Below are 14,219 nucleotides of genomic sequence, written 5' to 3'. Positions count from 1 at the left end.
TCGCCCGGAGCCAGTCACGGGTGGGGGTTTAACCTCACCACGATCGTGCCAATTGACTACCCGCGCAGGATAGGGTTGCTCACCAAATTCGACCTACCTAAGTACCTGCGCGAGTGGTCGACCGGGCGATCGTACCACGCCACAGGCCGACTCCGGACACGAACCGCTTAAGCGGTTCGTTCCGTATTACAGGGATAACTGAGCGGAGTTATTGTCGGCCTTGACGGTTCCGATTAATTACCGGGCGTTTTAAACCCACTATCAATCCCTTACGTGATGCAAGATGGAGGTTCAATAAAAGGAAAAGTCGAAGGGAAGCGGGAAAACAGTTCAACAAGCAGCACTTTATTCACACACACAAACACAAAGCAAGCACGTAAATACAGCCATACAGTCAAAATGCAACGAAAGCAAGGAAAGAGTTAAAACCGAATCAAAGGGGATTATTTACACACAGCAACACTTACACAGTTTCTACTTACAAGACTGGCGCCACCCACAGACATTTACACAAAACTCCAAAAGAAAAGGAAGTCTCGACTTCCTTGGGCGCGTCGTCCAGCCTTGGGAGACCGCAGCCTTGTGTCCCTCCTTTGTCTCCTCCTGGCGTGGCGCACCGAGCTCGTCCCGCGCGTAGCTCGCGTCGTCCGCCCGACAGCTCGGACGGAGTTTTGGGGGGAACGGACGCGGCTCGTTCGGCGCGACTTCCCGCGCTCGCGCACGGGGTCCCAGGGCTCGCGCGAGGATCGCAGAACAAGGCAGGAACTACAAGCTCGCGAAGAACCAGAAGGCTCACTCCGAACTCAAACCAACTGAAGACCAACCAAAACTGAACTTCGAACCAACCCAAAAAACCGAACTCTGAACCAACCCAACTGAAGACCAACTTGTTCGTCCCTTTTGTAGGAGCCGGCTCTGCCCTTACATTTTTATTTACATAACAGTTTACATTTTGTAGCCCACTGATAGGCTGGATCTGCATCCATACCTGAAGCAAAATTTAATCTGCTTGTTCTTGTCACCAACCCAACTCATCCACCAGGTTTTGTCATATGTCCACAACTTTTTGAGGTATCATGTTGTATATCTTTTTTGGTCCTAACTCTCAATTCGGAATTTAACAATTCTCCCGGATCTTCATCAAAATCTCACCCACTTGTCCATGTCACACACCCAACTTGTCCATCAAGTTTCGCCCAAATTCATTCCGAGGCAAGCCAGAAAGCATGTTGTAATTCTCATGGCTGAACTCTCCAACGAGCCCTTCCTTAAAATGATGGTGGTGCCTTGTCAAGTCATTCGGTGGTGTGTGCTCACCCTCCATCCCATCCTTCACCTCAAACGGCATCACTGCAGACCCTGCCTGAGATAAGGCAGAATATCTTAACATCTCCAAATTGTATGAACCCAATCCATCTCACCCTGTAACCATCTTGTCCCCTTGTACCCAATTTCTACTTCACTCTACGCCCTTGTCACCCGACGAAGGAGAGAAAATTCTGGCTAGCCTCGACCCTGTTTCGGCGACGGGCCCAGATGGCATCAGCGTCTCCATTGCTCATGCTTCTCCTCTGTCTACATTCTTCAACCTATGCTTCTTTGCCACCTGCTGTCTGTCAGGAAAGATCATTCCCATCCACAAGAAACCAAAACAAAGCGGCTCCTTTCAACTGGAGACCAGTAAGCTTACTTCTAAATATAAGTAGATCTTGGAATCCCTCCTTGGTGCTGATGTCATTTCCTTTGTTTTTTCAAACATTCTTTTCTCTGTCCATCAGTTTAGTTCCATCCTATTCACTCTTCTCTGAATATGCTGCTTCTACGAGTATTCTCTCAGCAATGGCGGGAAGTCATAAATCTCACAGAAGAGGTCAGGACAATCTCTCTCATCATATCTCAGGCATTCAGTCTGGCCTCCTGCATTGCTTGCCAAGCTCTCTGCCAGTAGGATACAAGGCTACTCCTGGGATCGGGCGAAGCTGGGAGAGTGCGGGGTTGGGGGTGAAGTTAGGGGTGAGGTGGGTTTGGGGCAAAGGTTGTAAGGGGCTCTACTCTTTTGTTCCTTGTCTCTCCCATCTGTGGAACCATTTTCCCGAGGCTTTTATTCCTCTCTTCCCTCAAGGGCTTCATGGAGATGGTGTACCGCCATCCTGCGTCGTCGCCCATTCTTGTTTTCTTCCCATTGACCCTGCTTGTTCCAACCATATTGCTTGCAGGTTTCTGTTCTTCGTCCCCCCCCCACCCCCCCCCCCATGTCTGTCTCTCTCGCTCTTCATTCGTGTATTAATTTCCTTGATTATTGTGCCCAACTATTGCCGCACGAAAATAATTCCCAACCTATTTTGTCAACACTGTGGTGCATTTTCAACAACACGTTATCGGTCAGTGACGCACATAATGTCGTATCCCTTGGCTGACTGGTTCCTCAGTTGTGAGTTCAGTTTAATGAATAAATTTAAATATCGAGAGACAATGGTCGTCCCAGTTGGAAATTTTGCACAAGTGTTGCTCTGTGTGTGCAGTGGGAAGATGCCACTGATTTAGTGAACCTTGACATTGGGATTATTGGTACGTGTCGGGTCAAAGCTCTAAGTTAATGTGCAATGTGGTATTTATTTCAGATAATTAATTGATGAAAATAGCACGGTTACGTAGCAGTTTAAAAGAGCTCTCCAAACGTATGTCTTTTTGTAGTTTTAAAAGCTAAGAATGTGAGCGGAAACGCTCAACGCAATGACTCCAATGGTCATCAGAAGTCACATTTTTGACCTTTAGCTTACCAGCTTTTGTTTACTGTATTTATAATGTTTTTATCACTTCTGTCATATAATTATATTTTTCAGAGAGTGTTTAAAGGGGACTATCCTCAACTGTGAGGAAGCTGAAGTGAGTTGTCCTTTTGGTGACTATCCATGCACTGCCATCCTTCAGGAGAGAGAGATCAGATCGGTAGGTCTTGATGCTTGTAAACATGAAATATTCCACAAGTTGCAGCTCAAATATAAGTGTGCTTCTTTGCATTGCCACAGCACGATATAAAATAACACCATCATCCCTGGCCTATTTATTTAAAATTGTCCACATGCTGTGGAGCGTGATAAACTAAAGATGCGGGTCATGCGTGGGCATTAATTTGTTAAATTCAAGCATCCGAACAACACTGCCAACTTGTGTGGCCTTCTGCTGTTCCAATCTCGGAAGAATACCGGCGTCATAAACGATGCATCCTTGGCGGTAAGAATGAGTATTGTGAACAAGGTGCGAGGATTTGATGACTCCATCTGGTGATCAGAAGATACGGAGGTAACATTAGGTGGGAGGAATTCCAGACTTTTCTACTTCTTGCGTATGGCAGCGATCGTTTTGTTGGGGCACAACTATGCCGCTGATGCTGTGCCCCTACACCGGTACACTGGTACTCATTTCACCGACCTCGGAAGGATGACAGGCTGAGTCAACAGTAGATGATAAATGGGGTTTCTGGGACTCTCATTCAAATAAATGGGGTTAGGATATTTATTCAAATAAATGGGGTTAGGTTAGGATAAATGGGATAAATGGGGTTAGGATACTTTCAAATATTTATTCAAATAAATAAATAAATTCAAATAAATCTCATACAAGCAAATGTAAAATTGAGACTGAAAGATTGAGACTTACTGATTTAAAGCACTTCTTCCCTTTTATATTTTCATTCCACTCAGAGCGAACCAATGAATATTTGTCCATGTTCTACTTCAGGGAATAACTTGATTTTCTTATAACATTTCCATTGAGTTTCGTCACAAAGAATAACTTGGAACTTGGTTCTTGGTACAAGTGTCTTTGTTGAGCAGAAATGAAATGATAAACTTCTCTTAATGTTCTTGTTTGACCACCTCCTGAGCCACATATTTTGAGATTGCAGTAAATTGTTTTTCCATTGTTCAATTGATAACCATCAAAGTTTTCAGTCCATTCAAGGATATTTTTTTTTTCTTAACATCCTCCAACTTATTTGTAATTAAATTTGTCTGCTTATTTGTTTTATCGACTTTTACCCCGGTTATTTCTTCAATAAGACTTATTTGATATTTCTCACATTCTTTATGTTTCCCATTTAAACAAATCTCCACTCTTTGGTTTGGTTATTGCTTGGTTCTATCATTTAAAAATCAGTAAAAAGATGGCGGGAGCCTGTGAAAATTCCCAACCCAATATCTTAACACTTATACTTATAACCATAAGGGAGACTATTGATTCCATTCTCTAAAATTTATCTTTTATCATCAAAAGCTCCTAATGCTTTCTTATTTATCTCTGATGTATATAATTGATGTTTAGAACTTCTTATTGTATTCATTTTTCTGTGCTCTTCCTTCTTTAAGGTTAAACAGTTGTAATAATGTTTAAAGTTTGTTGTTTCCTTGATTATATTTTTCTTTATTCCCTTTAGCTTCTTATCACACCTTTAAATGTTATTATTATCAATATACGTAAAAGCATAAGACTTTGATCTCAATCCTATAAGTTCACTCATGACCTTCCCACCCAATTCATCTTTAAACTTACCAATAACTTTTTTATTCTTTGATGAAAACAACACATCACCTGACTTATAATTACTTGTATCATATATATATATATATATATATATATATATATATATATATATATATATATATATATATATATATATATATATATATATATATCAATATTATCAGTCATATCCTCATATACATCACTTGTTTTAATTTCTAATATAAAACTATCTGTATCCATGTATAACAATGACACATTATCCTTATACTTTGATTTTAAATTATTATAGTAATAGTCATACATTAATGACTTTGACAAGTCAAGAATTGATGTTCCTATACAAATAGGTTTATCTATTTCAATACTCTCTTTTTTTTCAAATGAATAGCACAAAAGTTCTCTGAAAACACCTCCGCTCGCTCAAAACTTGGTCTATTAATTCACTTTGAAGCCCGTTTCCAAGATGTAGCAAGTCTTTTGTTTTGTCAATTCCGAACATTTTCCAGTCTTTCCAAATACAGCATTATTCATTAATTTATAAAAGTCCTTCTTAAAATCTGTTTTTGCTTCTGTTCTCCTTTTTGTATTAAAATCAATATACCTCTTTAACCAATGACTGTTTAAATTTCAAAATCCCATGAATTTTCTTCACTCTCAACCCAGCAGATAAATATTGTCTTGTTCCTTTGATGCAAAACATAACTTTCTTTATCATTTAATGTAGTAAGTAGTTTTTCTGTGGATTTACCTTTTATATTAAATGACTGTTGGTAAGCCTGGTGTTGGCGCAGTGGTGAGGGCAGCGGCTTGGGATCCAGAAGATCCTGAGTGCAAGCCCCGTTGGGCCACTGAATTAATACACCAGGAGGTTGACTCAGCCTGTCATCCTTCCGAGGTCGGCGAAGTGAGTACCAGTGTACTGGGCCGGTGTATACCCCGGTTAGAATACGTGTTCCAGATCCCTGTGTCGTAAGAGGCGACCAGGGTTGCATCAGGAAGGGCATCCGGCGTAGAACCTGTTCCAAATCATTATGCGGATCATAACGGATGATCCGCTGTGGCGACCCCTAACGGGAGCAGTCGAAGGAAGAAGAAGAAGAAGAAGAAGATTAAATGACTGTTGGTAATCACTTAACCGTTATTTTATTGGACTTTCTTTATCAGGGGCATGAGGTAGGTCTTTATGTTTGTGATGAAGTTCTTCTGGATATTTTAAATCAACCTCAAAATAATATCCAACTTCAGCTTCATCCAATTCTTTTTGAGAGATAACAATGTCTTGTAAAACTTTTTCATAATGTTTTTCTTAAACCCATTTAAGTTTTCCATAAGGTAAAGATTGAGACATAGCCCACCCATACAAATTGTTAGCATCATAATACATCAGGGAAGAGTTGTCCTCATTCTTATAATAATCAGGAAGATATTTGTTGTTTGCTTTAGCATATCTCTTGGAACATACTTGAGATATTCCTCCTCTTTTAGCCTTCGCTATCATTAAAAGCATATCTATATCACTGATTAATTCCAAATGGTTTTGTCATTTTAACATCGCACTCCAAGCCAAACCCGGGGCTGTGTAATCGTGAGCGGGGTCTAATCCATAAGAATTTTTATTATGACAGACTGTTCTAAAAGTTTCAAACACAGCCAATAACTAGAGGGGGATCACTCGGTAGAGTGCAAAACCTCCGCCGCCATTACTGCTCGGTCACTCAAGTGAACCTGATATCCTATTCATTCAATTTGACGTCAACAGTGCTCAGAGTTATAGTTTGCAACTTTCCCTTTTACTTTTAACTTTTACATACTCAATTCATTCGTCATAACTAGATTCCTTGAGACAGAAATTGATTTTACGTGGGTATATCCACCTGAAGTTCCAAAATCAGCCGCAATTATAATTTTGGCATGTTTTTTTTTGTTGGAAATCACTTATAACATGTAGAAATGCAAAAAAAAATCTAATAGCATGATCCTTGAACCAGACCTAAACCCCCACCAAGTTTCGTCGAAATCCGTCGAGGAGTTTTTTCCGTAATACTGTTCACAAACAAACAAACAAACAAACAGAAAGGGGTGAAAACGGTAACCATCCATCTTCGATGACGGAGGTTAACAATACATCAGTTTTAAGATACAAATCATGATATTCTCCAAGATTCTTTATATTGAACTTCTCCCAAACCTTTTTAGCTTGTGTATAATCTCTATTGGAAATATGAGTTTTATTCAACTTGCTATAGAAACTTTCAGTTGAAGGAAGTTGTCTTTATTTAAACTTCTCAAATGAATCCATGTTGTCATACAGATATATTCCCTTTTGTGATAAGAGATCAATCTCTTCTTGATTTGAGAAATGTGATTTAAGATTCGGTAAGTTTTTAATATTTGATGCCAAGTTAGATAATGGACTTGCCATAAACTTGAAAGCATCAAGAAATCTGATATGGGTTATGGGGGATGTATGAATTGTTTTTGTGAATGAGATGTATTTTTGATCTGTGTTCGGAATGTCAGAAATATCTCCAGATGTCTTTGAAAGTTCATTTATAAATAGATGTGTGTCATAATGAGCGTTGTTGTGAAGAAAGACAGGAATAAAGTTTGGGGGCTTGTAATTAAGATTACAACGGGAATGAGCTGGACCTCTATATTTTCCAGTAAGATGACAATGATCCCCAACTTTGACCTCTCCCTCAATTTTCTCCTCACAAATATGACCGATACTGTTCTTTCTAAATTTCTTTTTCTCTCCCTTTGTTAATGACATTGGTTTATAGGTTTTTACCATTATTTCTCTTAGTCTTTTGCAGTCTTTTCCCAATCGTCTTACAAACTCTGAGGCATCCTCTCCTCTATAAAGTTCGAACTTGTATTCATCACCAACAGATGATTTGATATAACAACAGAAACCACAAGGAGTATGTTTTTGATATTTATTTGTGTATGATTTATTTCTATTTGGAGAAACAGTATCTATCTTTTCAAGGATACTTTCAAAATCAGCATACATCACAAACGGATGTTTTATAGATTTGTTAAAATCTTTGAATGATATGTTTGAACCTGCTTTTGGTAAATTGATTATGGTTGATTTATGATTACTACAATATTTTGAATGTTTATTTCATCGTTCTTTTGTATGAAAGGAGTTGAGACATCTCTTTCAAGGATATGTTTTACATTTTCTCTTGTATAGTTGTGATTTGGTTAATCTTGATAAATTTTTGATGAAAGCATTATGTGATTTTTCCTTTGAAGTAAAGTCGAGAAGGTCAATGTTTGTTTCATCATTTTTATAGTTTGAAATTTTTAATATCTGAACTTTGTTTGTATCTGTTAATCCATATACGTTAACAGATAGATTATTCATTTTCTCAAATTTAGGAATATCTCTCAATGACATTGGAAACTTTAAATCTTTAAAATTTAATGTATTCTTGTATTTCTTATAATGTTCAACCCTTTCAGGTTTCCATTGTGGAAGATGTGAGCAAGAACAGACCATAGAAAACATTTATTATCTTTGTTTTTAATATTAACAACCGCTTTCTTAAGTTTTATCTCTTTTGATAAATCAATATAAGAAGAAGCTTGAAGAGCATCTGATTTTAAGATGTGTTTATCTAAAAAGATTATTTTTGTAATAGTAAATCCACTACCTACAACAGTTATCAACATCTTGTTCTTGTCTCTGGAGTTCATCGTAAACATCACTTCTTAAGTCTTGAAATGAGATAAAGTGAGGGTTTGTCCTCATATCGGGAGTAGTTTCATCACCTTCTATTACCATGTTCAATTTTACTCCCATATAAAACTTAAAAGTTTTCATTTCACTTAATGTATTTTTAATTATAGTTTCAATCCTTTGTTTAACCACATCAACAGCTTCCATGATTGAAGATGGTCCAGAGTCTTGAAAGCGAAACAGTCTTATTTTTATATGTCCGTTAAATGCCCCATCAGTGTTTTTAACGGAGAATTGAGTGGCACCTTCCCATTCTTCATTGTTTTTGTGTTTGCGTGATTGAAGGTGTTTATTATAAAAAAAAAATTAAGAATATCATGATGACATCTATCACAATGCTTTGTTTCTCGGTGAAGTGGAGATATTTGTCTGAAAAGATTGAATGTGTGTTTGTTGGTTTGAAGGTGTTTTTTTATAACATTTATATTCATGATTACAAACATCGCAGTGTGTTTTATTCACCATATTTATATAACATAAACGTTGCTGAAAACAAAATTTTCTTGATGATAATTCCGTTTAATTTATAGGTGAATTTGTGCTTAAAACTATTCAAGCCTCCAACTTTTTTCACTTAATAAATACAATGTATCAAGACACAAAAGACAAGTTTCAATTAATGTCTTCATTTGTAAAAGATACTGAGAAATATGTCGAGGATGTAAAATTGAATAAAGATAAATATAACAACTATTGGATAAAAACAATTATGGTGAATAATATGAGTTCTTCAATTTCCTTCAGTGGAAGGGCTTTTATTATATCTCGAAGAACATCAATTAAAGTAGCTCTTACAAAAGTTTCTCCTCTCCTTCTGGCAATATATTCAAAACCAGAAAAAGCAATGAAACAGAGTATCAAAAAAGAAAAACCTTCTGGATGAAGCTTTAGAAAGAAAAGATAAGACCATCTGTAATATGCAAGGATAAATTTGTATTTTTTTCAACAACCCGAAAGATGTAAATCCTAATGAAATAAAAATGTTAATTTATCAGGTGAAATGACATTTCATTCAATAATAGTTAAGGACCTTTTTAAAATTACCTTTCATACAAAAAATGTAGTCGTTGAATCTGTGAATGAAAAAAGGTATATAGATATACAGTAGATGGTAATTTTTTTCTACTAATTAAATATGAGTCATTATTCAACTGAAGATTTTGAAGATTATGAGAGTGATGATAGTATCTCTGTTGGAACAGAAGACAGTTATGAAACAGAGTTTGTGTTAAAACGATAGTAATGAAAGTAGTTTTATAGATGATTATGAAAGTACCGAAGATGAATTTTATTTGAAGTAAAGTTTTACTTTATAAATATGAATAGTTTACTAGATTTTGAGCCTCTTGAATTTCCTGATTCTCCACATGACAAATTTGAGAATTGTCCTGCGTGTGAAAGATGGGGATTAAACACAGAGTCAAAAGCCAATAAACAATGTATGTTTTGTGATTATCTTCTAATTGATGAGAATAAAAACTATAAAAAGGAATGTAATTCTTTGAGATTGACACCAAAAATGAATTACTTAACAAGATTGATTTGAGAAATGAATGTGAAGTATGAGGGTGATAATACACCTTTTCTTACAAGCGAAGAGACTGAACAAATGACGACCATGTTTCGTGGATTGATGATTTATATTATTAACGATTGTCATTTTCAGGGAAATATCAACACAAGATATTGTATAAATAAAATAATGGATTATCTTGAAATTAAACCTGAACTTCAGATAAAAGAGAGTTTCTAAAAAAGACAATAAAAATTCAATAACCTGTTCTCCCAATATATAAATGAATGATTTTTTACCCATTTGGGAAAATAAGATATAATTTAACAACCCTAAAAATCTTCCAAATTCATAAAGATGTCTCATAGTTGGTACAAGCAGATGTGGAAAAACCTGCTTACTTTTGAAGATGCTCCTTACTCCCAACTTTTTGGATTATGATAATTTAATAATTTTCACAAAGTCGAGTTTTCAACCTGAGTATCAACTACTCTCACAAGGTTTTAATGCTGGTCTTCAAAAAGAAGATATAATCGGTTTATTTAAACTTCAAAACAAACTAAATGATTGCAACATTGAAGATATAATACAACTATTTTGTGATACACAAATATAAAAAGAAATCAAAACCAATAACTTGTATTCTTAGTGATAATATGGATTATATACCTTCTCCCCAAGATTTGGATAAATCAAGAAAGAACCTTGTTATCTTTTGATGATTGTGTTCATGAGAGAAACCAAACGGTAATGGATAGCGACTCCACAAGAAGGAGACATTCTTCTTGTAATTGTATTAATCATAGTCATTCATACTTTCAACTCCCTTGTCGCTCAATAAGAAACAATGCTAATACTTATATTTTATTCAAGTTAAATTCAATAGATATAAACAATTTTTGGAGAGACAATTGTTCTACATTATGTAGTATAAAGGAATTTGGGGATTATATGAAGCACGCGACTGAAAAATATAAATATATTGTTGTGAAACAAGATGAGATATTAAAATATATATTTTTTATTTTATAAACAATTACATATATAAATGACAACTATTATTATAAATCTTGTGGGTAAATCTGCTTCTGGAAAAAACTTTCATAAATCAAGGTTCTTGTATCGTACAATTGAGGATATTGTAAATTTGCTTAAAAAGCACCATGTAGTTCGTATTGTATCACCAACTACATTACTAGAGCAATAAGACCTGGAGAAGTGGAAGGTGAAGATTATTACTATATTTCAGTGGAGGAAGATATGTGATTGAGGAATGAAGGACAAATATTTGAGGAGGTTTCTCTTGGTGCAACAAAATATTCACATTGTAAGAGTGAGTTAAAGAAACTAAAATCTGCTGGTCTTGGGATATTAGAAACTAATACAGAAGGAATGAGACAAATTATTAAACATCTGAGTGGTAATGGGTTAAGATTTTATCATTCGGTTTTGATGTTGATGAAGAAACTCAACGCAAACGTATGAAAAGCAGAGATACAAGTGTTGGTGAAGAAGAAATTACAACTCGTATTAATATTAATAAAGAATTTGATGAACTATTTAAAGAAAAGGATTTATTTGAACACATCTACTTTAATGATGAAGAAAAGGAAAATTTCCCTGTTGACCTTTATATTTCAGTGAATGATATTTTCCAATAAATAAATGGATGCGAAAGAAAGAGCAAGAAGATTTAAGGAGCATCAAGAGTTTGTTTCAAAAATTGTAAAACAACAGGAAGACAGAAAGAAGAAACGCAGGCAGAAACTAATGGGTGAAGAAGCATTTGAAAAAAAACAAGAAATTTTTTTAACCACTTTTAAAAACTTCCCAAGAAAAAATTACAAATGCTTCCACAGTTCCCATAATAGAATATACTCCTAAAAAACTTCAAATATTAAAAGATTTCAGTCAAATGATGGAGGAAGAATTAGAGCATGTCGGAGAATTAGAATATGATTATGAAGGATTATTTCAACAACTGGAAGAGATTAATCAACCCCCTAATTATATTGTGAAGGCTCTTTGAAACAATGAATATTCAGCAGATTCAGAAATCAAAGCAGGACTCATTCCAACAAAACAACCAGCAATATTTCATCTTGTTCAAGAAAAGGGATTGATATTTAATGATGAATTAATGTTCTTGAGTTCTGCTCAACCCCCTTTTAAACTAATTCTGAGATTTATGTTTGTTTTAACAAAAGACAGAAAACAAGGTTCAACTGTGAGGGATGAAATATTTCATCTTGTTCAAGAAAAGGGATTGATATTTAATGATGAATTATGGTTCTTGAGTTCTGCTCAACCCCCTGATAAACAAACTCCGAGATAAATGTTTGTTCTAACAAAAGATGGAAAACAAGGTTCAACTGTGAGGGAAGAATCAAAATATTTTGATAAACCGTTGGATATGAAAAATAAGGATGATAGATTGTATATTGATCTGCTGGACTCTCTTAATTATAGGGTTAGTCTATCTGGTAAAAGTCGGAAGAATGAGAAGGAGAAACACATTATTCAGGCTTTAAGTAGCCTTGGTTCAGGTGTTAGTTTTCTTCCAAATGACCCATCACAATGAGTTAATAGACTGTTATTGCTGTAAGGTCGTAAGAAGGCTGGAAATAACAATTGTTTTCATGAAGCATCAGCCATTTCAGACCAGTTGATGAACATGAAAATAATTAATAAATGTCAAAACAAAGACATTTTATCCCATATTAAATAAGATGAGAAGCACAATCCTTAGTTTTAATTTCACAACAAGCGACCACACATCTTCATTCCCATACCCACTACAACTTGACGCAACAAAAGAATATGAGACATCTTTATTGTCCATGGAAACTTATAATACCTTGTTTAATATCACTGAGAAAAATGACAAGTTTAGTTATAATCCGGGAAGTGGATACAAAACGATAACACTTTCACCCGGATCATATGAGATTTCTCAAATATCTTCCGAAATTGCTCGCCTTATGAAAGAACAGGGCGATGAACCAAAAAATATTGTTATAGATATTCAAAAACATACTTCAAAATCAACGATTAAACTTAAAAATAACTGCATGGTTGATTTCACAATTGATAATTCATTTTGAGAGTTATTGGGTTTCTCCTCAAAAAAGATTGAAACAAATGGGAGGTTTTACAGTGATAATGTAATTCAAATATCCTCAGGAATAAACTCGGTATTAATTCACTGTGATTTGATTGATGGCGCTTATAATGATGGAATAAGAACAAATACAATATTTTCATTCAGTGCAGACTCAACCCAAATTGGTTATAAATTCAATATGGAACCCAAAAATCTGTTTTATCTACCTGTGTCAGGAAAAACCATAAACAGAGTAAATTTTAGGATAACTGACCACGATAATCGTATGATTTCTTTTAATGGAGAAATTATATCCATCAGAATTCACCTACGGGAAGTTTTCCAATAAATAAATTCGATGGTTATTGTGAGGAAACATGAGTTGGGAAAATATAAAATAATTACAGGGGATGAGATGTTCCTTTCCCCATACTACAAGGGTGAAGGTATGTATCTTGGTAGAGGATACTATAAATCTAAGAGACAAAGGGGTGTAGGACATCAATTTCGAAAAAAAGGAGATGGGATAATTGACACTCTTATGGGTTTAGGTTCAACTATTCTTAAACATAAAGACCTAATTGGTTCAACTGCTTCTGCTGTGGGAAATGTGGCAGGTTCTATAAAGAGTATAAAAGATGCCCAAAAGGAATCTCATAATTTGCAAGCAATAAAACAAATTAAGAAAGGCAAAACTCAGTTGTCTCCCCAAGAACGACAGAAAATAATTCAAATGCTTGGGTCAGGGTTTCAAAAGTTTAAACATCTTTTTTCCTAAATAAATACAAGTATGGAAGCAATTGATAGTATCTATGATTTGGATGATACCATTGTCATCTCAAACTCTACCATAAAAGAAGACTACTTCAATGTAAATGCAATAACTGAAACAGACTGGAATACAAATGGAACAAATTTTTGAAATAAATAATCAACAAACTTATTTGAATCAAGCCAAAAGTTTCTTCTTGTGTAAATTTACATTCACAAAGGCTGGGAATAACACAAACGCTACACTCGTAAATGATTTCTTCTGGAAAATGTTTGATAGTGTTCGTTTGTACATTGGAACACAAGAAGTTGAAGCGGTTGATTATGTCCCTGCTCCATCTGAAATTATGAAATTTACACTATATTCATTTTGTGATAAAATGGGGAAGGGGGCTGTCGAAGATTTTATTCATGATATGGCAATGGGAACAAACACAGACCCTGGATATAGTCAAAGGAAAGGAATGTAAAATGATTATACAAAAGCAGGGAATAGTTTTACTGTGGCAGTTCCTCTGAAAGGTACATTTGGATTTTGTGATCATGATAACGTTCTG

The 14,219-nt window shown here is 35.3% G+C and overlaps 1 protein-coding gene across 5 annotated transcripts in view; it reads left to right on the top strand.

The window, feature by feature from the left end:
• SHARPIN (SHANK associated RH domain interactor) overlaps positions 1–14,219 on the top strand; it is an 89,696-nt gene that overhangs the window by 60,808 nt on the left and 14,669 nt on the right. For all 5 annotated transcript variants that reach the window (XM_085847429.1, XM_085847430.1, XM_085847427.1 and 2 more), the window contains one exon: positions 2,844–2,949. In XM_085847429.1, the coding sequence (XP_085703555.1) occupies positions 2,844–2,949 (106 nt within the window). The remainder of the gene's footprint in view (positions 1–2,843; positions 2,950–14,219) is intronic.

This window comes from Eptatretus burgeri, chromosome 11 (genome assembly GCF_056783735.1).
Source record: "Eptatretus burgeri isolate ZD-2024b chromosome 11, Ebu_testis_v1, whole genome shotgun sequence".
NCBI classification, from domain to species: Eukaryota; Metazoa; Chordata; class Myxini; order Myxiniformes; family Myxinidae; genus Eptatretus; species Eptatretus burgeri.
Note: the sequence above shows the minus strand (reverse complement) of the source record. Positions and strands in the feature narration are given on the sequence as shown.